General features: G+C 39.9%; 1 protein-coding gene across 1 annotated transcript in view; it reads right to left on the minus strand.

The window, feature by feature from the left end:
• The window catches only part of trpc5a (transient receptor potential cation channel, subfamily C, member 5a), a 108,885-nt gene that overhangs the window by 32,539 nt on the left and 50,444 nt on the right, over positions 1-25,902 (minus strand). The window contains exons 6-8 of the mRNA XM_055060818.1: positions 25,120-25,182; positions 24,530-24,667; positions 24,013-24,219 (exon numbers count right to left, since the gene is read on the minus strand). Coding sequence (XP_054916793.1) covers positions 24,013-24,219; positions 24,530-24,667; positions 25,120-25,182 — 408 coding nt within the window. The remainder of the gene's footprint in view (positions 1-24,012; positions 24,220-24,529; positions 24,668-25,119; positions 25,183-25,902) is intronic.

Below are 25,902 nucleotides of genomic sequence, written 5' to 3' on the forward strand. Positions count from 1 at the left end.
CCGTTTCATAAACAGTTGATCCTGGCACATTTTATCTGGAACGTCCTCATCTGTTAGCGTGAGACTGAATCACAGTTTCACCGGGACGCCTTTGAGCGCCGCGGCATTTTGTTTTGCGCAAAGAGGGAAAGACGGACGGGGAAATGTTTACAAGACTTTTTTTTTTTCTTTCTGCAAAGTCTTTCACTTTAAGACTCTCAAAGTACTTCGCATGATAATGACATAAAATACATACATATATAAAATATCTTGATTGTTTTAAGTTAATTTTTTAACATGATATTAAAAGGAAGATTATACCAGTTACTATTAAACATTTTTCACATTATAAATCAAAGTTTCTGCCAGTGGAACTCATTTTTGTTTATTTAGTGGTTATTAACATAAAAGCTCTTGCTGAAAAGTTTCTGAAAAGTTTCTTCTGTTTCTTTCAAACTGCAAAATTCACTTCTGAAGAAAACCTCTAAACTGTGCTGAGGAGTTTCTGCTCTCGGTTTGAGTTGATCCTCGTCTTTCAGACTCGGGGAGCGATGGAGGGCGCGACCTCAGCGCTGAGCAGAAGCGGTTTGTTGAACCTCCGTCCGGGAAACGCGCCGCCGGAATGCGAGCGAGAAAATTGGATAATGCATGTATTTAATTATACAGATGACACGATAGAAGCAGAGGATAAACGGGAGGAAGCAGGAGATGTGTTAGAAGTCAAACCAAGGAGCCTGCTGCAGCTTCACCTCCTCCTCATCCCTCCATCTCCTCCTCCCTTCCTCTAATCCTCCTCTTCATCCTCAGCGCTTCTCCTTCACGTCCCACTTTGCTTTCTTCACTTTTTCCTCAAAATCTTATTGTTCCTCTGTTCACTTCTTTTGTCTTTGTTCCTTTATTTATCTCTCTTTTCCTTTTCCTCTGTTCTCTCATTGCCTCCATCTCTTTTGTTTTCTCCCTTTATCTCTTTTTTCTTATTTCTCCCTCTGTTCATTTCTTTCTTCCTCTCATGTCTCTTTCTTCTTTTTCTCTCTCGTTTTTTCTTTGTCTCCTTTCTCTTTGGTTTCTTCCATCATTTTCTCTCTCTCCTTCTTTATATCTCTTCTTTCTTTTTTCTCTTTTTATCTCCTGTTCTTTTTCTCTCTTCTATGTCTCTCTCTTTTAATCTATTTTCCTCTCTTTCTTTCTCCAAACTCCTTCCTTTCCCTTTCTCCTCCTCCATCTCCTCCTTTCTTTTCTTGAACTATATTTAGTCCGATTTCCTTTTCCTTTCATCTTTGGTGCTTCTTTTTTTCTTTCGTTCTTAACTCCTCTCTTCCTTTCTCTCCACCAGTAATCACAAATCCTCATCCTTCTCTTCCTCCTTCACTCCATCTTTCCTTAATATTTAATACATTTCTTGCTTCTTTTCGTCCCTTCTGGCGCTCTCCTCCATCCCTTTTCCTCCTCATCCCTCCTTCCTCTTGTCTGTTTTCCTTATTCTCTCCCGTCTCTCTTTTCTCTCTCGCTCGTCTCTGGCTTCGTTTCTTGTTCCTATGGCAGCAGTATGCTAATGAAAGATCTGAACTACAGCAGTCTGCCCCCCGTCTCTCTCTCTCTCTCTCTCTCTCTCCTCTTTTTCTCTCCCTCTCTCTCTCTCTCGATCCTGTTTTAGGATAAATCTCTCAGAGTTTCAGCTGGAAAACATCTGTGTCATAATTTACCAAACCTGTTTGCGTTTGAGCAGCTTCTGAAGTCAGAAAATAAAAAATGGACGCCTCTGACAGGAAGTGGTCCGTTCTGGTGCCGTGAGACGCTTTAGAAACCGCCAGTGCACCTTAAACCCAGCCTACGGATCAGCTCCGCTTGCGTAACGCGACGGAGGACGGTGGGTGGCGTGTTCATCATCGCTGGTCAGTGGAAATCAGCAGGACGATGCACATAAACACAACGTCCAGGAGGAATCGGTGAATCAGTGAGTGGTGGGCGATCAGGTCGCTTCTGAACCTGATGGGCTGAAGTTGGACTCCAGGGGCAACAATGTGGTGCAGGTGTTACCAGAAAAGGGTAAAACACCCAAAGATTTCCCTCTAGGAAGAGCAGCAATACTTCAACCAGGTTTTCCTCTGGAAGAAGTAAAAAGTAATGATTCTGCAGTTTGGTAGGAACAGCAACACTTTATCTGCACACGACTGACATGACGCCGTCATAAACATGGAGGAGACTTTATGAATGACTGGAAATAATGACACTTTTAATGACAAGTTGCTTTAGCAATTACCTTGGAATGCCATTAAAAGTGCCAACTTTGCATTAAAGTGTCATTCTTTACAAAATAATGCAACGTTGGCACTTTTAAAGGAATTTCACTATAAAGTGTTATCAAAGGAACTAGTCACATTTACTTCTGTAACTTTTATGAAAAGAATACTTTTAGGAGTATTTTTACTATGCTTTTACTTGAGTAATTTTATTATGAAGTATTTCTCGTCTTACTTGAGTAACATTTCTTAATTTTCTCCCTATGGAATGAAAAACAAACCAAAAATTCACCAGATACAGACCTGCAGTTCTTGTTTCATAAAGTTAAAGATGCTACTTGCATGAACATTTCTAATTTTCATTTATAACATCGCCAGATTTTCTTAACAAATATAAGGTTAAGAAAATGTTTCCACATCAGTTTCTTGCAATAAAAACACTTTTTATGAACCTTTAACAGAAACTGCAGGCGTATGTCTGTCTGGTGAATTTTTGGTAAAAAAACTAAATTGTTTTTCATTCAGTTTGTGTAGAATCCAGAAATTTTCCTCAAGAGTAAGGAAGAAAAGCTCTCCTAAAAGCATTTTTTCCCCCACAAAAGTTACTCAAGTAAATGTAACTAGTTACTACTCAGCTCTTGGTAGTTATAACCAGCAAATTCTGAGTGTAATGATGGAGAGCCACATAAAGACAATTATAAAGTTGGCCTTCCGTCACCTGAAGAACATTTACAGGATTAAAGAAATGTTTATATTTAGTCAGAATCAAAATCATACATGAATAAGTCATTAGACAAAATCATTCTTCTGTCACTTCCTGTCATCTTTTCTGTCATTTCCACCAGTAGTAACTTCTGTTTCTTGATCAGATAGTAAAAATGTTTTATAGTCAATAGCAATGCAGCTGGTTTCTTCACAGATCTCCATAAAAAAATCAGTCAGACCTGGTCACCCCTTTTAGAACTGTCTGTGGGGATCCTAAATATCTAATTTCATCAGTCTGTCTGCCTTTTACTTTAGATAAAACCCAGTTCAAACAAAGTTTGGGTCAGTCTTCACTTTTCCCCCTGAAAGGCGATGTTGTTACTCATCACCGTCCATCTTTAAAATTCAATTTGAAAGGTCACAGCAGCAGCCTCAAAGGCATTTTCAATAAATCTTTAAAAAACAATTCTTAGGTTTTAAAGCATCTGTACCACATTTTAAAAGATTAGCTTAGCCATCTGAGCATTGTCATGCCTCAAATATGAATAATGGAAATGATGGTGAAGAATCAAATCAAATCAGAAAATATTCATTATAAATAATAAAGTTTTTTTATTGAACCAAAAAGAAATATGACTTGCAAAAGTCCTGATCTGGAAAAATACTCAAAATCCTGAGATGTTAATGCCAATATATTGATTAGTTCAGTATAGATTAGCAGCTATTCGGCCGTCACTGATAGTTTGGGTGTTTTGTTCACCCAACTGTGCTTCCCTCCATCCATCCATAGTTTTCTTTGACTTCATGTCATTTTACTCCTGAAAACTGGGGAAGCACCTTCAGCTCCATGATAAATGTCCGGTCCATTTTAAATTGATTACCGCGCTCCGTCTCCTCTGCAGTGGTGTGAAAACGGCACAGGATAAAGTCTCAAACTTAATCTCAGAAAACCACACTCTTTCATGCTAATCCAATAGCAGCTTTATAGAACACGCACCGCTTTTACCGCCGGCTGGAAATGGCTTAAACGGACGTGGACAACAATTGAAAGTGACAGAAAATTACACCTCACCATCAAATGCATTTTTATTTAACTCTTAAAATCCGATTTATTGTAAATGACAGTTTGAAGAAATATCAAAGTAAACGAGGTACAAACTTTTGAAAGATTGCAATGAGCATAAATGAAGCTATGCTAGTCTGACTTTTGATTGTATTCTGGAATGTGTGTGCACATTTGTTACCTGAGTGCAATAATTATTGCTAATTGATCATTTATCTTCTTTTAACATCACTTTTAGTCACCTAAAATATCAAAAAAGCAGTAAAAAATATGTCTTTGTTAGCAACTTAGGGAAAAAAATAGATATTTGTACCGGGTTAGGAACCAAAACTGCCATAAATATTGAAATTCCCTCTCAAAATGTAATCCTTCAAACACCAAATATACCTTAATATGCATTAGCACACACAGTGTAGCATTAGCACACACAAAGTGTAGCATTAGCACACACAGTGTAGCATTAGCACACACAGTGTAGCATTAGCACACACAGTGTAGCATTAGCACACACAAAGTGTAGCATTAGCACACACAGTGTAGCATTAGCACACACAGTGTAGCATTAGCACACACAGTGTAGCATTAGCATACACAGTGTAGCATTAGCACACACAGTGTAGCATTAGCACACACAGTGTAGCATTAGCATGTGTAGCATTAGCACACACAGTGTAGCATTAGCACACAGTGTAGCATTAGCACACACAAAGTGTAGCATTAGCACACACAGTGTAGCATTAGCACACACAGTGTAGCATTAGCACACACAGTGTAGCATTAGCACACACAGTGTAGCTCTACCCCAGAAGCTAATATTACCTTATTTATGGTCTAGGAGGTTCAGCCAATCAGAGTCCAGAAAAGTGGGTGCTGTTCCCGGATTGGCTGCTTTTCAAACGCCAGTCAATAATGTAAAATAACATGTCAGTTTCCCAAATTGCATTTTGAGTTGAATCATTTTACAGGAAGATTAAAAAAATGCTAGTAGAGAATGGTTTATTGTAGTTATAATGTTTTTAGTTTTTGCATTTGGTTGATTTAAAACATCACATCAATCTGAGTACATTTTATTTAAAATAAATAAATGAAGAAAATCAATGACTGAAGTGTTTTCTAGAATAATTATAACATACAATTTCATCAAAATGAAAATAAATATTATAGAAACTGTCTGGTACAGTCTTATAAATTCTCACATTTCATATTATTTAATTTAAATGTAGATATTTTCTGAAAATTTTTTCTGTTCATCATGTTGGTGGTTCTTGTTTGGACTAGTTTAAAGGTTTGTTTTTCTGCATGTTTGGGTTCAGACATGTCAAATTGACAACAATAGACTGTTTTGAGTCGTTCGCATTAGAAAAATAAACTTCTGTTACAAAACAGCAAAGAAAAAAATATTTTTAGTAAGGACTGCATAGTAAAATACATTTATGTCGATGTTATGGTTGAAGCAGCAGAAAGGATTTTATACTTTTAAGAGAAAAAAAACCCAGAAATGTTTTTATCACTCTAATGTGAGGGAAAGTTAAACATAAGTATAACTGAGCAAGTAAAAAACATGAGAAATTGTTTGGAAATGTGTGTTGCACGTCTTTTAAGGTGATTTGAGAGTCGTTTAAAAAAGAAAGCAGAAAAAAACCCATTTAAATTGCAGACAGCTAAAACAAACAACACCCACACATGAACCAAATCCACACACAACAGCAGCCGGAACAAAACGCTCCATGAAACGAGCCCTGCTGGCTGCCTACAGACGCTCAAGTGATAAAATCAGTGGACACCATCCAGGAATGACCAAAAAATAAAACCGTTTTGATGCTGAGCATCATTCTTATCAATGTATTCTTCTTATTTGGTCTTTTCTCCTATAAACTGCAGCAGCAAAAGCACAAAAAAACCAAATAAAAAACAGTACTTCTCCTCCTATTCATTAATGAATGCAAACAGTTATCTGGTGGATCCTCCAGGGACGAGGCGTAAACTGGGAAACCATCCAACTAGAAAGATTGGTCCTGAATTCCCGTTTATTGAGCTGCTCACAGCTGGGCCGGTGGAGCTCTGATGACTCACGATAACCTGCTGGAGCGAAGCGGCCGCGCTCGGCGCAGCAGCAGCACGAATGGGGGTTTTACATAATTTGCATTTCCGCTGCTGCTGCTGCAGCTACTGCAGGTTACGTGACACCGGGCTGGGCAGGCGTTACACAAGGACTGCAGCTCTGCTTTCGCCCACGGGCCGGTGGCGGCTGCTGACCCACGAGCTGCTGGAACACCAACACAAGACTGGTTACACTGGACCGGGTCGAACGCAGCAGCGCAAAGGAGGAGGAACGCAAAGAGGCTTTAAAAAGAGAAGGGAAAGTCATGGATGTTCAGAAGAGTGCAGGAACCGCTTCAGCGCCAGAAACCAGGAGGTAATAAAACACAAGAATATGAGCAGCTGCTTGTATTCTAGTTTTGCTTCACCTGTTATGCAAAAAGTTCAAATTCTGCACTTTGTTTTGGGTTTATACTGTTTAAAAATAATAAAAGCAAAAACATCCAGCCATCTCTCTGGGTTCATGTTTTTTATGTCTGGAAAACGATCCGTTTCAAAAACCTTCCAGTTACTGAGCAACCGAAGCGAAACTCGAGCCTGTCACAACAACACACTTTAACACACCATAAATGGCTCCAGACGTTATTGCGATAAACAAAAGCATCGTTGTGCTGCGGCCATTTTCTGCAGAAAGAGAAAATTAATGCAAATGGAAATGATTGAGCTGCGATTAATTGATTTATTGTTTATTGCAACAGGCTCATCCAGAAACTGCTTGCTACATCGTTGATGGTTGTGCAGGAGGCTCTACGTCTGCTTTTCAAAGTAGGCAGGTCAGAAATTTTCTGATCTAAGAAGGATTTTGTGCAAAAAATGTAATGTTAAAGTGTAAGAGGAAGTACCTATAAGGTTAAAGATATCCATCTCCCAGTCAGCCAGGCCATTTCTAGAGCCAACACACACACACACACACACACACACACCACACACACACACACACACACACACACACACACACACACACACACACCCACCCACCCACCCACACCACCCACCCACACACAACCACACACACACACACACGCACGCACACGCACGCACGCACACACGCACGTACACACACACACCCCACACACACACGCTTTCATTTTGAATGAGGCAACATGGATCTGCAGACTGCAGGGAATTGTCCCGTTTTCATTAATAAAACAATACGAGCCGCTGCCATAAGCACACAGAGAATATAAGAATGTAAACACAGTTACCAGAGGGGATCAAACACAGACCCAATCATTTTATCAATACCAATGTCAGACTCTCTCTCAAAGCTCTCACATCCAGCTAACTCTGTCGACTGTTGAGGTCTCAGTCCAGGCGCTTTAAATATTCAAACTGCTGCCAGCTTTAAAAGTTTGCCAAGCGTAGCACATTTAGTGAAGAGGCAGCCATGTGTTGTAAATGACTGTAATGGCTGTAAAATTAAAGAGCTTCGCTTCTGCTCCATCTAATCTGGGCAAACTGGAGGCTAGAAACTGGAAAACAGCAGCTATTTAGGAGCCACTTCCAGCACAATCACCAAGAAATATATGAGGATCATCTTGGTCTAAGATGGCTGCTGGCCTTTTTTAAAACCCATTTGCTGAAAGTTTTGTACCAAAGATTGTTCTACTAAAACATTCATAGCATGCTTTCCAGTGATACCTGCTGAATTTAGGCAGCAGAGACAATAAGAAAGACTTAAACAACTGCAGCAATGTCCTTTCATGTACAGCAAATGTTTTTTTATGCAGTTTTAAACATTATTTAAAAGGTTATAAAAAAGGAAATAATATCTATACATGATGGTTTGTGGCACATAAGGAAGCAATTCAAAGTTGTTTCCATGATGTTTCAGTTGATATTGTTAGTAGGAAAGTCAGCTCTGAGCTGCTTGTTCTGCTACCAGGAACTTATTATGCAAAACACATATTTTCATATTTCAGTTCTTCCGTTTGTGTTCCTGCTGCTTCTAAAAACAGCTCAACCATTTTCTGGGAATAAGTTCATGTTTTTGTTGTTTTGTTTTACTGTCTGGAAAATTTACAGTTTCAAAATTCTCCCGAGTGCTGAGTCAGGCCGTTACCTAGCAGGTAACCCTGCAGCAGAAACTAGCGCTCGCCAAAGACGCGCTTCTGTTTTCAGCCATTTTCACACGCTGGCAAAAAGCAGCTCACTTAAAGAGACGAGACGCCCCAAAACGGCTGAAATCTCATCATGTGAAAATGATTGTGTGGGGGAAAAAATATGTAATGACCATGTTTTGCGTTGCGCCGTTTCTCCTACTGCGACCATCAGCGAAAACATGGAGGCTCAGAAGAAGAAGAAGCAAATTGCAGGAAGGGAAGCCGAGCTAACCTGCTGCAAAACCTGCGTCTCTCTGGCTGCGTTACCAAAAAGCCGCTTCCCAGCTAATTTAATTAATAGGCCAATTTGTGCTGTGATCTCAGAAATACACTCAGCAGTGCTGGGTAATTTAATTTCTCTACAGCATGATGTAATCTGCCCTCCATGTTAAAAGACAGCAATAGGCTTACCCAAAGTCACGCTAATTCACTTTCTGGGCTCACACTCCAGGTTTCTGTCCTCTTATTCGCATGTTTATAGGGTTTCACAGAAGTATTTATGCTGATTTTATCAGAAGAAAAAATACTCTGTTGTCTTTAAAAAGCAAAGAAAGAGTAATGAATACTCAAACATGACAGTTTCAGACATTTATTTCAGATTTTAATGTGAAAAACATGGTGATTTTCTTTGCACATCTAGACACTGAAACTTTTGCTGTTTCACAGAATGACCTTAGGTCAAGTCAATTGGATGGAAACTGCGATTTTTAACTAGATAAAGGTTTGGACTTTGACTGGGCCATTCTAATACATGAACATGTTTTAATTTAAATCAGCTGCATGTTTTGGTCTCAAACCTCCTGCAGCTTCTTGGTTCCATGTTTCCATTAAACCAGGCCTGTTCCTGCTGCAGAAACAAACCCCCACAGCATGACGCTACCACTACCATGTCTTAAACATGGGGATGGTTGTTGAGGTTGGTATTCAGTCTTTCCTTTTGCCAGGTTTAGATTTTTATACGTTTTGCTGCTTCTCGTGAACAGTGCTCGGTTCTTCTGCTTCCCTTTTTTACAGTTTTGTCCTCTCTCTTATTGTATTCGCCTCTTTGCATAACTTTTATTCATCTGTCTGGTGCCAGTTCTTTTTCTTACACCCACTCCCCCTACTCAGCTCGGTTCATTTCAAGCAGCCGCGGAGGACACTGGCATGAAGTTTAAACGATTAAAACCGCGCTGCGCTGAAAATAGTCTTTCACAAACCTGCAAAAGAATCAACTCATCACCGTTTGGAAATGACAAACGGAAAGAAAGTAAGAAAAAAAAAAAGCAAATCTCTGGGTACTTCTTTTGTATTTTAACTTTGCACAGAGGTTTACATCCATTCTGGCACACAAAAGAAAAACGCTTGAAATACATCAACGTTGCTCAGAAATAGAAAGCAGAAGCGCACACTACGGGGTTATACACAGAAAGGAAAGCGGAGAAAGCGCGTTGCGTAACCGCATTCAGAAAGCGAAGAGACGGGTTGAAAAAAATCCGGCAGCAGCTTTCTGTGCCCCACTTTCTCCTGTTTGGCTGCCGATCAGATTAGTGACACTTTCTGTGGATTTGCGCATGGCTGCAATTTGCAGCAGCTTCATGAAACAATTAGCAAAAAGCAGTTTCCGAACTGAGCGAAAGCAAATGTGCTGCTGAGTGACGCCTGTGAGGATCAGGCCGAGGTGAAGAACATAAAAACCAGGACAGTCCGCCTCGACTAAATGCTTTCCTGTCACTTCAAAGGGTTTCTAAAGGTTAAAATTTATACTTAGGGTCAAAGGTCGGGGTTTTAGATGAGCTCTTTGAGGAGTGGCGAAGGGAAAACAGAATGTCCTCATGCAGATCTCAGAGAGCGATAACATGTCGAAGGATTAATTAAAGCAATAATTCACAAAGCAATGAATAAAACAACAAAAAAAGCAGGTGGATATATTATTCAGCTGCAGCCGACCTTATTAGGACGCCGCATCGACTTGCTTTTGTTCCGGACGATTCGTTCTGCCTCATTAGGACCGGGCCGGGATCCAACCGGCGGTACCAGTCCAATAAAACCCGAGTTTATACTAAAACAGACCCCGGGGAGATAACAAGCAACGATCTATTTATTATTGAGACGGCTCTAAATGTATAATTTAGCGTGGCGGCAGGTAACTCTGGCCCCAAGGACAGAAAAAGACTTTTAAATGATTCAATATCCACACAGAGATACACATGGAAATGGGCTGGACCACCATGGGAGCACAGAACCGGGCCAGTTTATTAAAGCCTAATAACTGACTGAGCAGCTACTGCTAGCTGTTAGCTATAGCAGGAAATCTGTGTCTGACCAGCTCGACTTTGCAGAAATGTTTTCATTTGAGCCATACGGAAAAGTTTTCAGGCCTGTTTAAGGGAATGTCAACTGAATACAAGTCCAGACTTTGACTAGGCCACTTCAAACTCTTTATTTTGTTAGTTTAAGCCACTAAGTGGAGTAAACAGAGCGAACTTTAACGTAAAGTCTGGATAGTTAAACACAGAAAAGTCGTCTGGGTCCTGAAGCAGAAAAGCAGTCCCAGAGCATCACACCTCCACCGCCGTGTTTGACTCTTATGATGGTTTAATGTCAAATTGAAGAGGACTTATACATCTAGAAAACCTCCATGTTTGTCAAGTCAATCTACTGAATATTATTATATTGTTTTTACAAACTCCTTCTAAACATCTGTTTATGGAGAAATATCCGACTTTGTTTTGTTTTAGGCTTTTGCTGCATCTTTAATTATTAGAGCAGGAACTTTCAATAACTTGAATAGATTTTCACACAATAAATCGCTTTTTTTATCATTATTATTATTATTATTATTTTTTTACAAACGTCCCAAGCCGGAACCTTCGTGGTGCGTTTCTGGAACACCCGTAAACTTGATGCTCAACCTCCATCCGCTAACAAAACCAGTTTACGATAAAGCTGCTTCTGTTGCCCAATAGGGATAAATTTTTGCTTTAAAACAAAATCTGATGGATGCTGGAACAGACTGTCGTTGCATTCAAGTGCTAAAAGGAGTTAGCGAAGCTTTTCAAGACTGAAATAGCATCTCGATGATAAACATGTAGCAGCAGCACAGACAGAAATATGTTTTCAAAGAAATTTCATCAAACATCAGGAGTTCCTGAAACAGTTGGATTTGGCATTGATGATATTATAAAAAACAATAAATATCTTTGTTATTCAATAATTTGGCAGTAAAAGGGTTTGTGAATTGAAAATATTTCTTATTTTGTTCATAACATTTGATTAAAATGCAACAAATTAAACAAAGACCCGGAAATTGACTTAATTACAAATTTACATAAAGTCTCATCATTAATAATTATGTATCTATACATCTGTGACTATTGTTTGCTACCAACATGTCTGTCTGAAAAACTCTAAAACCATAGAAACATATTAAATGTCTCGTTTAATCATTTTTGGTTTCTTCAAAACTGTCCTAAACTTTGATCCTTTCCTTCTGTTTCTGGTTTGGGTGTTTCTCCATCTCATCTTTCTGCTTCTTCCTAAAACCTCCATCTAGTTCCAGCCTGTGATTAACTTCTTTCCCCAACATCTCTTTTTGATTGCTGTCATTCGTCAAACTGCCAAACAAACTTCAGCTCTTCTGCTGCCCTGTTTTCGCCCCGTTGCCTCTGCGTAGCTTCACTTCAGGCATCGCTGACATTTTATTTCTTCATTTTTCTCATTTTTTTTTGTCTCCAAAAACGACACAGAGGAACCGACAAACACGTGAAAATTACTCTTTGTTTTCCCCGCCAGGTTTCTGTACATCACATCCTTTTCCTGCAGCAGTCCGTGTAAAGAGGCGGGCGGCCGGATCCAGAAAATGCCCGACTGTTTTGACTGAAAGGCCGTCGATGTTTTTAAGGAAGTCCTCCCTGAAATTGTTGAGACGGTTCTCAGACATCCTGCAAGTCTGATAACATCATGTTGGTGCAAACTTTCAGCGTTTAACCGTCAGACAACAATAGAAAAAGAAACATATTCAGCAATCTGTAATGAGCTAGAGCTCATTAATAAACAGTTTCTTCATGTAACGTCCCATATTTACAGTAAAACACGGTGCTGCCTTTGATCTGTTCATGTTTCCCTGCATTAGCATTAGCATTAGCATTTATTTTCTGCTGAAACAGAGGAGGAAAGTAGATGCATCTGGGCTGCTTTGGAGAAACGCCAAGTTTTCTTCTCTTTCCTCTAAAATGGATTACCACACACACACACGCACCCCCCCCCCCCCACACAAACACACACAAAACAATTAACAACGAAATCACACAGTAAGCCGTGTTTGATGCATTGATTTATCAACAATGATTTCTTCCCGTTTCTCTGGCTTTTGCTCCAATTTGCTGAGCTACCACTATTTAAACGGGAGTCTATATAGAAGTGTGACTGAGAGAAATTAAATTGAGAAAAAGTTTGTTTTATAAGATTAATCGGCTTAATCAAGATTAATCAACTGATTTAGTAATCGATTAACCACTAACAGACTCAGAAAAAAAATCATTTCTAAAGAAATCAGCATTTTCAGAGCAGTAATTGAGCCAAAACTGTACAGAATATATAAATAATAAAAATGTATCTGTATTTTTTGGCTTCATCTGATCCAAATTCGGTAAAAAGCTATTAATTATGCTTAGTTTCCCAATTATTAATCAGTTAATCAATACATCAGCCGGTGGGTCTGAGGTTTTTGCGCTGCAGATGCATCCTTAGTGAACATTAGATGTTACGTTTCAGGTCATAATAAGTTTATTTTCTTGTTTAAAAATGATTTGAAATATTTATTTGCATCTTTTAAAGTATTTCTGACATTGTAGAAAAGGTTTAGATGACAAATCTACAAAATGTGCCAATTTGCTCCCGATTAATCGATTGTTAATTATTCTGTTACTACAGAATAATAGATAATAGATTTATCTATTAATGTGTAATAGATAGAATAATTGTTCACCAAAATAATTGCTCGCTGCAGCCTTGAAGAGCCCACCAAAGCATATTTATATGCTTGAATGGCGTAGTCAAAGTTCAGACATATCTCCAACTGAGAATCTGTGAAATGACTTGAAATGATCACAAAAAAATGTTTTTATGAGATTTTAGTTATGAAATCTTTACTTTCTTACTTAAAAGATGAATTATTTGTTTATTTTTATATTTTAATGCATTTTTAATATTTAGGTTTAAGTGGTAAAAATGTAAAATATGCAGAATGTAATTTATTTTTTATCAGATTAATCAATTAATCGTCAGAATATTTGTTCACTAAAGTAATTATTAGTTGCAGGTCTGCTAGTTTTTCCCTCAGAGACTTTTTAACAAATACTGGCAGTGAGGAATATGTATAATTGTATTTTTTATGGTCATTTTTACTAAAATCAAAGATCTGAAAGAGATTCTGGAGGTAAATTTGTATTTTTCTGTTTTTGTATTTTTTTTTCGGACCAATCTTTACTCAGACTGAACAAAAAGCTTTTCTTTGAGCAAACCAAACAATCCACATAAACAGCACACACCTACACACACACACACACACACACACACCACACACACACACACACACACACACACACACACACACACACACACACACACACACACACACACACACACACACTCCGGCCCTCCCCTCTTTTTCACACTTATCTTCCCATTAATCCGCAGCGGCCCAGAAGGCTTCGCAAAGGTGTTGCGAAGAGTATCGGCCTCTTTCCTACACCTTCCTGCCAGCCAGCTGGACGTACTTCATTACTTCCTGTGAGTCAAACAGCCAATCAGAGGTTGTGTTCGCGTTAAAAGGCACTCGGCATTATGGGTAAGCTGTGGCATGAGCGAAGGGATTTAAACGTCAGATGGACAGAGTACCCAAACTAGACTTAGACTTAGACTTAGACTTAGACTTGACTTTATTGATCCCTTAGGAAGACTCCCTCAGGAAATTATAGTTACCAGCAGCTCACAGGCAAAAATGTGGCACACAGTAAGCATACACAAAATACAAAAAAATACAAATTAAATACAAAACAAAGAATATAAATACAACACAAAAGGAAATTATAGCAATTTGGTCGATAGATTGACCAGTGATATGGTATTGCACTGTATGGTTTGCCTGATAAATATGGAGTTCACATTTGTAGAAAAACTACTCCTTCCTCCCTCTTTTCCTGTGTCACCTCCGACCCCCAGTGAGGAGTTGTACAGTCTGAAGGCGTGGGGGACAAAGGAGTTCTTGAATCTATTGGTCCGGCACTTGGGAAGCAGCAGTCTGTCACTGAACAGGCTCCTCTGGCTGCTGATGACGTCGTGTAGAGGGTGGCTGCTATCGTCCATGATGTCCAGCATTTTGTTCAGTGTCCTCGCCTCTGCCACCGTCACCAGAGAGTCCAGCTTCATGCCGACCACAGAGCCGGCACGCCTGATCAGTTTGTCCAGTCTGGACGTGTCCTTCTTGGATGTGCTGCCTCCCCAGCACACCACGGTGTAGAAGAGGACACTGGCGATCACTGACTGGTAGAACATCCACAGCAGTTTGCTGCAGATGTTGAAGGACCGCAGTCTCCTCAGGAAGTACATCCTGCTCTGCACCTTCCCGTACAGGTGGCTGGTGTGTTTTGACCAATCCAGTTTACTGTCCAGCCACAGCCCGAGGTACTTGTAGGAGCCCACGACCTCAACCTCCGTGCCCTCTAGTACGACTGGTCGGCTTTGGTCTGGACCTCCCAAAGTCTATACCCAGCTCCTTCGTCTTAGAGGTGTTGAGTTCCAGGTGGTTGTGTGGCACCAGAGAGCAAAGTCCCTCACCAGACAGCGATATTCCTCCTCTCCGTCGTCCCTGATACATCCGACTATGGCTGTGTCATCAGCATACTTCTGTATGTGACACAGCTCCGAGTTGTAGTGGAAGTCAGAGGAGTACAGGGTGAAGAGAAGAGGGGCCAGCACTGTGCCCTGAGGGGCTCCTGTGCTGCTGACCACAGTGTCAGACACGGTGTCCTTTAGCCTGACATACTGCGGCCTGTTGGTGAGGTAACTATGGATCCAGGTGACCAGGTGCTGGTCCACTCCCATGCTATTTAGTTTGTCCTGGAGCAGAAGGGGCTGGATTGTATTAAAGGCACTGGAGAAGTCCAAGAAAAGGATCCTCACTGTGCCACTGCCCTTATCCAGGTGGGAGTGGGCCCGGTGCAGCAGGTAGAGGATGGCATCCTCCACACCAACATCTGCCTGGTAGGCGAATTGCAGGAGGTCCTGAGCATGTTCCACCTGAGGTCTGAGGAGGCCGAGGAAGAGCCGCTCCAACGTCTTCATCAGGTGTGAAGTGAGTGCCACGGGCCGAAAGTCATTCAGCTCGCTGGGCCTGTTCTTCTTGGGCACTGGGACGATGCAGGATGTCTTCCAGAGGGTGGGCACTTCCCTTAGCTGCAGGCTGAGGTTGAAGATCCGCTGTAGTGGCTCTCCCAGTTCAGCAGCGCAGGTCTTCAGCAGCCTTGGACACACCTGGTCCGGCCCTGCTGCTTTCCTGGGCTTGAGCTTCCTCAGCTGTTCTCTGACCTGGTCTGTGGTGATGTGGGGTGGAGGTTGTGCTCAAGTAAGAGTTGCGCTAATATTACATATTTTTTATTCAAGTAAAAGTAAAACCGTACGAAATTAATCAATTAAAAAATTCAGGTACTGATCAAATTATCAACCATTTAAAATTAAAAAATTACCAAAACATAAACTTACGTGGAAATTGTGGTATTTTAAGGACAAAAATGACAAGAAAATATCAAGAAAATGTTTCCAAATCAGTTTCGTTCAATAAAAAACTTTTAAAACTTTAACTGAAACTGCAGATGAGTCTGTCTGGTGGATTTTTGGTTGAAACATGTTTGCTTTTCATTTAGAGGGAAGAAAATCCAGACATTTTACACAGGAGTAGAAATACTTCAGAATGAGATTACTCAAGTAAAAGTGAAAAGTAAAAATACTCCTGAAGTAAATGTAACTAGTTACGACCAAACTCTGGAAACTGCTGAGGCGAAGCCCAAACTTTAGTGAGAGAAAGAGAGAAAAGAGAAAAGAGGGAAGAAAAGCAAAGAAAGAGGAAATAATTTGGAGCCGAGGCAGCAGCATCTGGAATGCAGAGCTCTGGGCGTGTGTGTGTGTGTGTGTGTGCGCGTGTGTGTGTGTGTGGGTGTGGAGCCACACTTATTGATCGCAGAGAGTCATGGATAGTTTATTGAAGATGCAATTTGCATTGATCCCTCTGGAGAATGCTGATCGCTCTCACACTGCAGCACAAAAACACTCAGATCTACAGCCGGACCCGGTCGGACCCGAACGGACCCCGGACGGACCTGGACGCAGAAAACACTGGTTTTGGTTCTGAATCCATGAAGCTTGTCACTGATTTGGATTTCCGTGACATAATCCACATAATTGGCCACCGAGTTGCACAATTAATACATAAAAATTCATCTAAAAAACAACAAACTATTTGCCATTTAAGAAAATAAAACAGAAATCTTAAACTAGCAGGAATATAAACAGAGTTGTCTGTTATTGTTTTTAATTTAATTATATTTATTGGTGTAATTAATAGGTTATTACTGAACCTATCAGGTTTGATTTTAAAAGCTTTCAGATTTAAGACAAAAAAAATCTCCTGTGAAGCATCAAATATTTTAGTGCGTGAATAATCTGCAGTAATTGACAAATTTTTTATTTGATTAATCGTCCAAATAATCGATAGGATAATTGATTACTAAAAAAATCACTAGCTGCAGCTCTAATCAGTGCTGTGTTTGCTAGTTAGGTGACATCTGATTTTATTTAGGGTTATCAGAGTAAAAGGAGCTGTTTATCAGACTTTCATTTGCAAATAAATCATTTAAATTATGTATTATTTTCCTTCACAGTTAAGCACCACAAAGCAAAAAAATGTGGTGCAAGCTGAAAAATTGAGATAAAACTGAAAACTAGTTTCGACAAACATTTAAAAGCAAGACAATAAAATTGTTTTCTGCAAGAATCATTTATTCAGAGATAATTTAATACCAATTATTACCATTTTAATGCAGCTTCGACTGGATAGATGTCCAAACCATCTGTAAAACTAATCCAGGTGGATCGTTAAAAGGAAACTTGAAGGAAACCTGATGGAAAACTGATGGAAACCTGATGGAAACCTGAAGGAAACCTGAAGGAAACCTGATGGAAACCTGATGGAAACCTGATGGAAACCTGATGGAAACCTGATGGAAACCTGATGGAAACCTGATGGAAACCTGAAGGAAACCTGATGGAAACCTGATGGAAACCTGATGGAAACCTGATGGAAACCTGATGGAAACCTGATGGAAACCTGAAGGAAACCTGAAGGAAACCTGATGGAAACCTGATGGAAACCTGAAGGAAACCTGATGGAAATCTGATGGAAACCTGAAGGAAACCTGAAGGAAACCTGATGGAAACCTGATGGAAACCTGATGGAAATCTGATGGAAACCTGAAGGAAACCTGAAGGAAACCTGATGGAAACCTGATGGAAACCTGATGGAAACCTGATGGAAATCTGATGGAAACCTGAAGGAAACCTGAAGGAAACCTGATGGAAACCTGATGGACCTGATGGAAACCTGAAGGAAACCTGATGGAAATCTGATGGAAACCTGAAGGAAACCTGAAGGAAACCTGATGGAAACCTGATGGAAACCTGATGGAAACCTGATGGAAACCTGAAGGAAACCTGATGGAAACCTGAAGGAAACCTGATGGAAACCTGAAGGAAACCTGAAGGAAACCTGATGGAAACCTGATGGAAACCTGATGGAAACCTGATGGAAACTTGATGGAAACCTGATGGAAACCTGATGGAAACCTGATGGAAACCTGATGGAAACCTGAAGGAAACCTGAAGGAAACCTGATGGAAACCTGATGGAAACCTGAAGGAAACCTGATGGAAACCTGAAGGAAACCTGATGGAAACTTGATGGAAACCTGAAGGAAACCTGATGGAAACCTGATGGAAACCTGATGGAAACCTGATGGAAACCTGAAGGAAACCTGATGGAAACCTGATGGAAACCTGATGGAAACTTGATGGAAACCTGAAGGAAACCTGATGGAAACCTGATGGAAACTTGATGGAAACCTGAAGGAAACCTGATGGAAACCTGATGGAAACCTGATGGAAACTTGATGGAAACCTCCCAACGCTCCCTGTTTCTGTTTCCTCCTCTCGCTGTTTGCGCCGCCCTTTCAGCTCAGGTTCTGCCGTGTGTGTGTGTGGGTGTGTGTGTGTGTGGGTGTGTGTGTGTGTCGGTGTGTGTGTGTCGGTGTGTGTGTCGGTGTGTGTGTGTGTCGGTGTGTGTTCTCTTTGTTTGTGTCACATTAACAATCCCAGGCTTTTAGGGATAATTATATAAATGTGCCGCCGACTCTGTGCACTGATGATGTGAAGCTGGAACATGTGAAGCCATCAGCTGCTCTTGTTGTCCCAGTTTCAGCTGGTTGCGGTTTTAGAAACAGTTTGTGTGGGTTTTAGTTTGTGTTTTGTGCCTTTGTCTAAATGTTTGAAAAGGACTTTCATTGTAAAGTTTGGAAGAATAATCTCTAAATAAAATAGTGACTAAATAAACAAATAAAGCAACATGTGGGAACTGACTTCCTGTTCAGTTTTCCTCGCACGGCGTTGTGTTTACATTACACTGTAAAACATCTGCAGTCCTGCTGCCTTAAAAATTAACTTAAAGTCAACAAGAAAAGTTTACAAAGTTGATGTAAGCCAAAGTCTGATCATTGTTTGTCTAAACATTGTTTTTTAAATTCATTAATCCTGATTTGTGAGTTTAACTTAATGCTGCAATTTAAACCAAATAATTATTTCACAATACGCAAGAAAAAAACGTTAAGGAGTAAAAAATTTGTCTCTTAGTTTCACTCACTACATCAAGTTATAACTACTTATTTCACTTTTGAATAATTTAAATTCCTGTTTTAAGTGGCACCAAAAAAAATTCTGATTTGATAATTAATTTGATTAAATATTACAATGAAATTTGCTCAAAATTATTTAGTGAGAACAGGACATTATCCTCAAAGATGTGCATTAAAATAAAATAAAAAATAAAAATTCAGTAACGCAGTTCCATCTCAGGATACATGAACTTGGCGCTAAGCATTCTGGGAAATAGTTCCCACTCTTGTCTTTTTTTTTTCTGTTTTTTTAAGTGCTAACCTAAAAACTCCAGTTTATTCAACTCTTGGAGGTTTGATGAAATTAATAAAACATTAAAACTTCCTGCTGTAAGTTTATCTTTCACAAACTCAAACATTTAGGTGAATCAGATTGATTTAATAAATTCATAATCATTGATTATGTCCTGATTTACTGATTTCTGGTGCAGAATTTTGACACGTTTCACATAATTTAGGTTAAAGTCGGATTAAATGCGACACTTTGAAAACTTTTGGACACGTGTCGGATCTTTGGCTCCACATGCGGACGCGGCTCAGATCGGACTCTTCGTGGGGTTGAAACCGTCAGAATCGGGCCGTTCAGACTGACGTGAGATGAATCGGAGTTTGGATGTGAATGAAGCCCAAAACCTGTTAGAGTTTAACTTTCAGGACACCAGTGTGCAGAAATGTTTGCACTTTTATTTTATCTCTACAAATAAATAAACTGAAAGCATTCCAAAGATTTTACTGGGCTTTTACTAAATTAGCAAATGCATCAAATTTAAGGAACGCATCGATATTTACGGTGATGACTGTTCCTCATAAATTCAGTGATTCATTCTGAAATGGTCTCTTGAGCAGATTTTACTTCCTTGGACAAAAATACAACCCAGAATTGTGTTGTATGAATATCAGCTCTCACTTAAAATGCAACTCTTTGCTGTGAGCAGATGAAAGCAAACATTTGGCTGCAGTGGCTGCGTTAAGCTTCGTCAACGCTTTTCGAAAAACTAATTAAAACTGGTCAGACGTCCAGGAAAAGTTTTTTAGTTTGGCTACCGACTTTTATTTGTAAAAAGGTTTGAAAACCATTCATCACTGAAGTTCTGGACGTCTGAAAACTTTTGCAGGGAATCGTTTTATTGAACCGTTTTATTCCCTCAATTAAGAAACAACAGAGAGCAGCAGAACAGTAATGGGATAGTTAATAATACAACGTCATGTTCCCCAGACGCATTTCCATCTCTTCTCTGCAGCTTAAATTCTTCATTCGTCTCCAGCTTGGGAGATTTTTGCTGACTGCTGTCGCTTATTTCCTTTAATTGATTAGAAACATTTCGTCTGTCACAGTTTTGAGCTCGTTGAGAATCATTTCAGCAATTTGACTCATAACGAGTAAAAAGAAAATGGCATTTCCGGTTTTAGATGTGAACACACTTATCAGCTTTTTCTCTCTCAAATATTTCACAGGAGTTTCATCAGCGGCTCCTGCCTGCTCTCTCCGTCCTCTAATGCCTTATTAACCGCTGGCAGCCGCCCTCCACTCCTCTGCATCTCCCACCTTTCCTCTCCACGGAGTCTGAAAGCATTTCTTATTTACAGCTCTGAGACGATGATCCCGCTGAATGTTTTGAAAGAAATCAGACTCTCAGCTGTCTGAGAGCTTCTTGTGCAAAGAGGCGGGACGTGCAGCTAATCCAGCCTTGCAGTGAAGCGTGTTCGTCTGCAGCAGGAAGGCAGACCGCTCATCGACTCCCTCCCAGTTTCTGTGAACTGGACGTCATGGAAGCACGGCGCCGATTAAGTTAAATCACAGAGTCACTGCAGGCTGCTGCAGCGACGCCACAGAACATTCAAAACGCTTCCAGTGCAAGTTGGAAATCAACATTTTGTTACTGTAAATGTAAAACAATGTAGGGCACCTACAAGATTTGTAGTTTATAGGATGAATCCTGTAGAAGTTTGCAGAATTGCCTTTATGTAATCCAACTTCTGCTTTTCTAAACTCAGTTTCATAAAGTTTTCCATTAAAGAAATATACATGCCTATTTGAATTTTAGCATCTCTGTTAAAAAAAATGCTGAAGTTAGTTTTAAATGAAGGGGCTGCTTTAATTGTTTAAGCTTTACATTATGTTTTAAGGTTCTTCTGGAGTTCTGTTTCGATTCTTTCATGCATGTTTTAGGAATCCTCAAACAACTCTCCTCTGCCCAGCTCCTCCAGACTAGCGGCAGCAGCCATTAGCAAACACCTGGTGGAGCTACTTCCCCCCTACTGAGATCACCATGCAAACTGCTTATCAGTTTAACAGTCATGAGGATGTCTGTAAATGTAATATTAATGGACTATTGATCAAGCTTCTTAAAGAGACAGAGACATGATTTAAAGGTGCTAAATGGCAAAATACTTATAGCATTGTTATAAAATTGTGATTGTGAAAGAAATGGCTTTATGTATCTGGAAAACACATAATATCGGTCAACTAGACATAAAAACAGTCCGTAGGAATGAGTTTTTGCAATGTACATCTCAACCCTTTTTAAAATTTACAGCTTAAGCTCAAAATGTAACAAACTGAAATGAACCCAGTATAATCTGGTTTATAGATTATACTGAGTTCATGAAATCTGTAGTTCCTGATCATATTTTTCTAATATTTATGGAGGAAAACCTCCATGTTTTGCTCGTCAGGGCTCCACCTTCACCATCTCTTGTGCTCCTGAGAAGGAAAACCGTAGATTTGATGCTTTTCCTTTGAGTCCAGCCCAGATTTGTCCCCGTCATTCCCTTAATCCGCCTCTCGCTCCGGCTTTCATCTGTCTGGCAGGATCCGTCTGCTGCAGAGAGCTGGAAGCAGCAGGGAGCCGCCATGTAGATGGAAGTGCAGAGACAGATCGCCTTGGGGTTCGTTTCCAGCTCTGTTCTGTTTCACATCTCCATCTCACTGGATTCATCTGCTTCCTCATTTCACTCTCTTTCTGTCCCATTAAGTCTCAGCTTTTGTGTTTGCTTGTTTTGTATCCAGCTCATTATTCCTCTCTATCCCTTTTTCTTTTCTCACTGTTTCATTTGATTCTCCTGAACAGACCTCTGAGCGGCTCTGCTTCCCATTAAGCTTCAATGGTTTTCCTGTTCGACTCCCATTTTTAACAATAAGAGACAATAGATGAATGAAAACTACAAAAAGTTCCAACATGTTTTTGGTATTTGGGACATATTTTTGCTAAATGTTATATTGGGAACAACTAAAAACCGTTTCCATGAATAATACTGCAAAGGTTTTAAAAGCGATATAGTGATTGTTTCTGTTTTGTCAAATGGTTTCATCAGACCATAACTTTTCTTTTGGGGGAAACTTCTTCAACCTTTTAGCCCTTATCCTTTGTCCAGATAAATGGGGAAATGGGAGGAATGAGACAACCATTACTCGTTTGACATCGTGAACTGCAAAAACACAAAATGTCGCCAAATATGTTTGGTCTAGTTTCTAGTGCAACTACCTTAGCATTCACTTCTGCTAAATACCATGTTGGTACAGTGCTTTAGCATTAGCTTCTGATAAATAACATAATGTTATAGTGCTTTAGCATTAGCTTCTGCTAAATATCATAATGTTATAGTGCTTTAGCATTAGCTTCTGCTAAATATCATAATGTTATAGTGCTTTAGCATTAGCTTCTGCTAAATATCATAATGTTATAGTGCTTTAGCATTAGCTTCTGCTAAATATCATAATGTTATAGTGCTTTAGCATTAGTTTCTGCTAAATATCATAATGTTATAGTGCTTTAGCATTAGCTTCTGCTAAATATCATAATGTTATAGTGCTTTAGCATTAGCTTCTGCTAAATATCATAATGTTATAGTGCTTTAGCATTAGTTTCTGCTAAATATCATAATGTTATAGTGCTTTAGCATTAGCTTCTGATAAATACCATAATGTTATAGTGCTTTAGCATTAGCTTCTGCTAAACACCATGTTGGTAGAACATCTTAGCATTAGCTTATGCTAACTACCATGCTGGTATAGCGCTTTAGAGTTAACAGAACTAACTGAGTGGTGTCCACCTCTGCCTGTTTTAATAAATTACTCCCAAAGTCCGTGTTGTGGGTCATTTTTGAGCCTTCACAGTGTTCAAGCTATCATGCAATAATCAGATTTATTTATTTGCTTAAGTGCTGTGTGTCAAACTACTTTTGTATTTCCAACTCAACACATCAGAATAATGACTCCTTGTTGATTGTATGCAGGAAAGCAATAGAAAACCTGTTCCAAATGTGTGTGTCCTTTATTTAACCAGAAAATTCACTCAGTGAGGTTAAAAGTTTGTGCAGCATTTATATCGACTGCTACGAAGCTACACTTTCCAGTTTGAAAGTTTATTATTGTTTTGCTGAAGCTAGTATACATGATATAAACCGCATTCATCTTGTCTGATGTCTTTATTTATCTCCCGTGAATAAAGTTTGCAGGTCAGACGCCGGGTGGATAACTGCTCGCTTACTTTGATCTTACAATATAGACACTGAACTGACATTTAAAAACAATTTGCTATCCAGTCGGGGTAAATTAGAGGAGAAATGTAACATTTAGTTTATTAAAGCCACTCAACGAAAAAATTGCACAACGGGGCCATAAAACCGGCAGCACAGCCGTCAGGGTCACCATATAAGAGAAGAACGAATACGCTGACATTTAATGCCCAGCCTTGAACGTGAAGACTAATTATGCAAAAACAGCTCCGTCCATTACTCCGCTACAGTATCTAACAACAACAGGCAAAAGGTCAAGCTTAGCGGTGAAGCAGCCACCCTTCAGACATGAAAACACAAACCACTTCGGCTCGGTTGGGTCCCTACCTCCTTCTGGTGGTACTTGATGGCGAGCTTGAGCTTGGCCAGGTCGTGGCACTGCCTGGGGTCCAGCTCCTCGCTCTGGTCGTTGTCTCTGTGGTTCAGGATGGTCTCCAGCTCGCGGGAACTTCTGGCCTGATCCAGGAGGTCTTTGGCGAATCGTTTGCACTGCTGGGAAAGCTCTTCGTACTCCTGGCGAAACTCGTTCTCCACCTGGAACGTGGGGATGATGATGATGAAAACATGGAGGAGCAGCAATCCCTCGCTGCTTTCCTGTCTTTTTGTTCAGGAGGCTCCACTTCTGCTTTTCAAAGTTCACATTTGTATAATTGCAGCCATTTTCTCAGGAAAGTTGAACTTAAGATGAACTTATTTGGATTTACAGTGACAGAGGCTCATTCTGAAAGGAGCTCAGAACGAGGCAGGACTGATCAGACTGAAACCTCATTAGCATAACTCCGCCCCCAGATGAAAAGCTGCCTCGGTGCGCATATTGAGGCGTAATGGGAGCTGATTTCCATACCTTGCTCAGCTCTTTGAGTTCCCAGCCCAGTCTGAAAGCAGTGAGGATGGGATCCTCGCTGGACAGCGCGATGAGCGACGGCGACGCCAGCGCCTTGTAGATGTTGAGTCGAGACCGGGAATGTCGAAGGCTGTCGACCTGCCAGGGATTAATAATACAAGTCTGCTCTCTCAGTGACCAATAAACTTTAATTTTGTCAAGAATGCTCAACACTGGAACTGGAAGATATTTTAAATATCCAAAATAAAACACAGGAACCAAAAAAAAAACAATAAATAAAACAACAAACAACAGGAACCATAAATAGAATGGATTATGAAGTCATTGGCCTTTGGAAAATATTAATAATCAAAATTCATCATAATGTTAATTGATCATTGCCACATTATACTGTACAGCTACTTCTATGGAAATCTCACAACTTACTTGGATACAACTGATAACTTTCTTAATAAAACGGTGAGCAATCCTTCTTTTATTTTACATTTTAAAGAGACATAATTTAGAGTGAGATTAATTGTATTTAATAAATTCATTTTCTCCAAATCAGAAACCAGGTAGTGGCTGTCAGTGGAGAAACATCGACTGACCTCTGAACTGGAAACACACTCAACGCAGTCGCATCGTATCTGGTGCGGCCTTGGGATGGTGACCTAAGAAAAGACGAACAGCAAATCAGAACAGGAAATAAAACAGCATAGACGGGTCGGTACCCCTGCAGCGTGACGTCACGCCCCCAGCTTCCTAAGCTGCTTGCTAACAATAACTAGCATTGGTTTGTCAACATAATGTGCTAAATCTTAACCGTACGCCTGATATATAAAAGACAAAGGGACGCAGTGCTTTCATTCTGTGACAACTAGAGAACAAGGTCAGAAAAAAGTTTTAATTAAGAGAAAAAAATAGCAGGGGAAAGGAAAGTAGGTCAGCTACGCTAGCTTGACTTTGACAAGCTAACATGTAGATGTGATGTGGAATTTGTTGTGCTTAGGTTCAGCTTAAAAAATAAACAAAGGCGACGTGGACACCAGCTGACAGATCATCAGTAGAGCAGCCATTTAAATTAGCTGTGTTAGCTTAGCTAGCAGCAGCGGTAGCTAATCTACCACAGCGATCACTTATTAGTCATCGCAACATAAACATCAAGCATAAAAACCCAAAACTGTAACGGATTTAATGTTCTGTTCTCCATGTAGGAAATGTTTGAGTGTTTTTGGTGTTGAAACATAAAGTGGGTTCATGTTGTCAGTTGCACAGAGAGAGAAAAAAGTTATTTTAAGTTGCTTCTCAAGGGTTTTCATGCTATTTTTTGCCGTTGCACACTGCACCAAATTAACAATGCAAACGTCTGAAGGTTTGTAAGGACGACATGT

This window comes from Poeciliopsis prolifica, unplaced genomic scaffold (assembly GCF_027474105.1).
Source record: "Poeciliopsis prolifica strain line A6 unplaced genomic scaffold, Auburn_PproV2 SCAFFOLD062, whole genome shotgun sequence".
Lineage (NCBI taxonomy): Eukaryota > Metazoa > Chordata > Actinopteri > Cyprinodontiformes > Poeciliidae > Poeciliopsis > Poeciliopsis prolifica.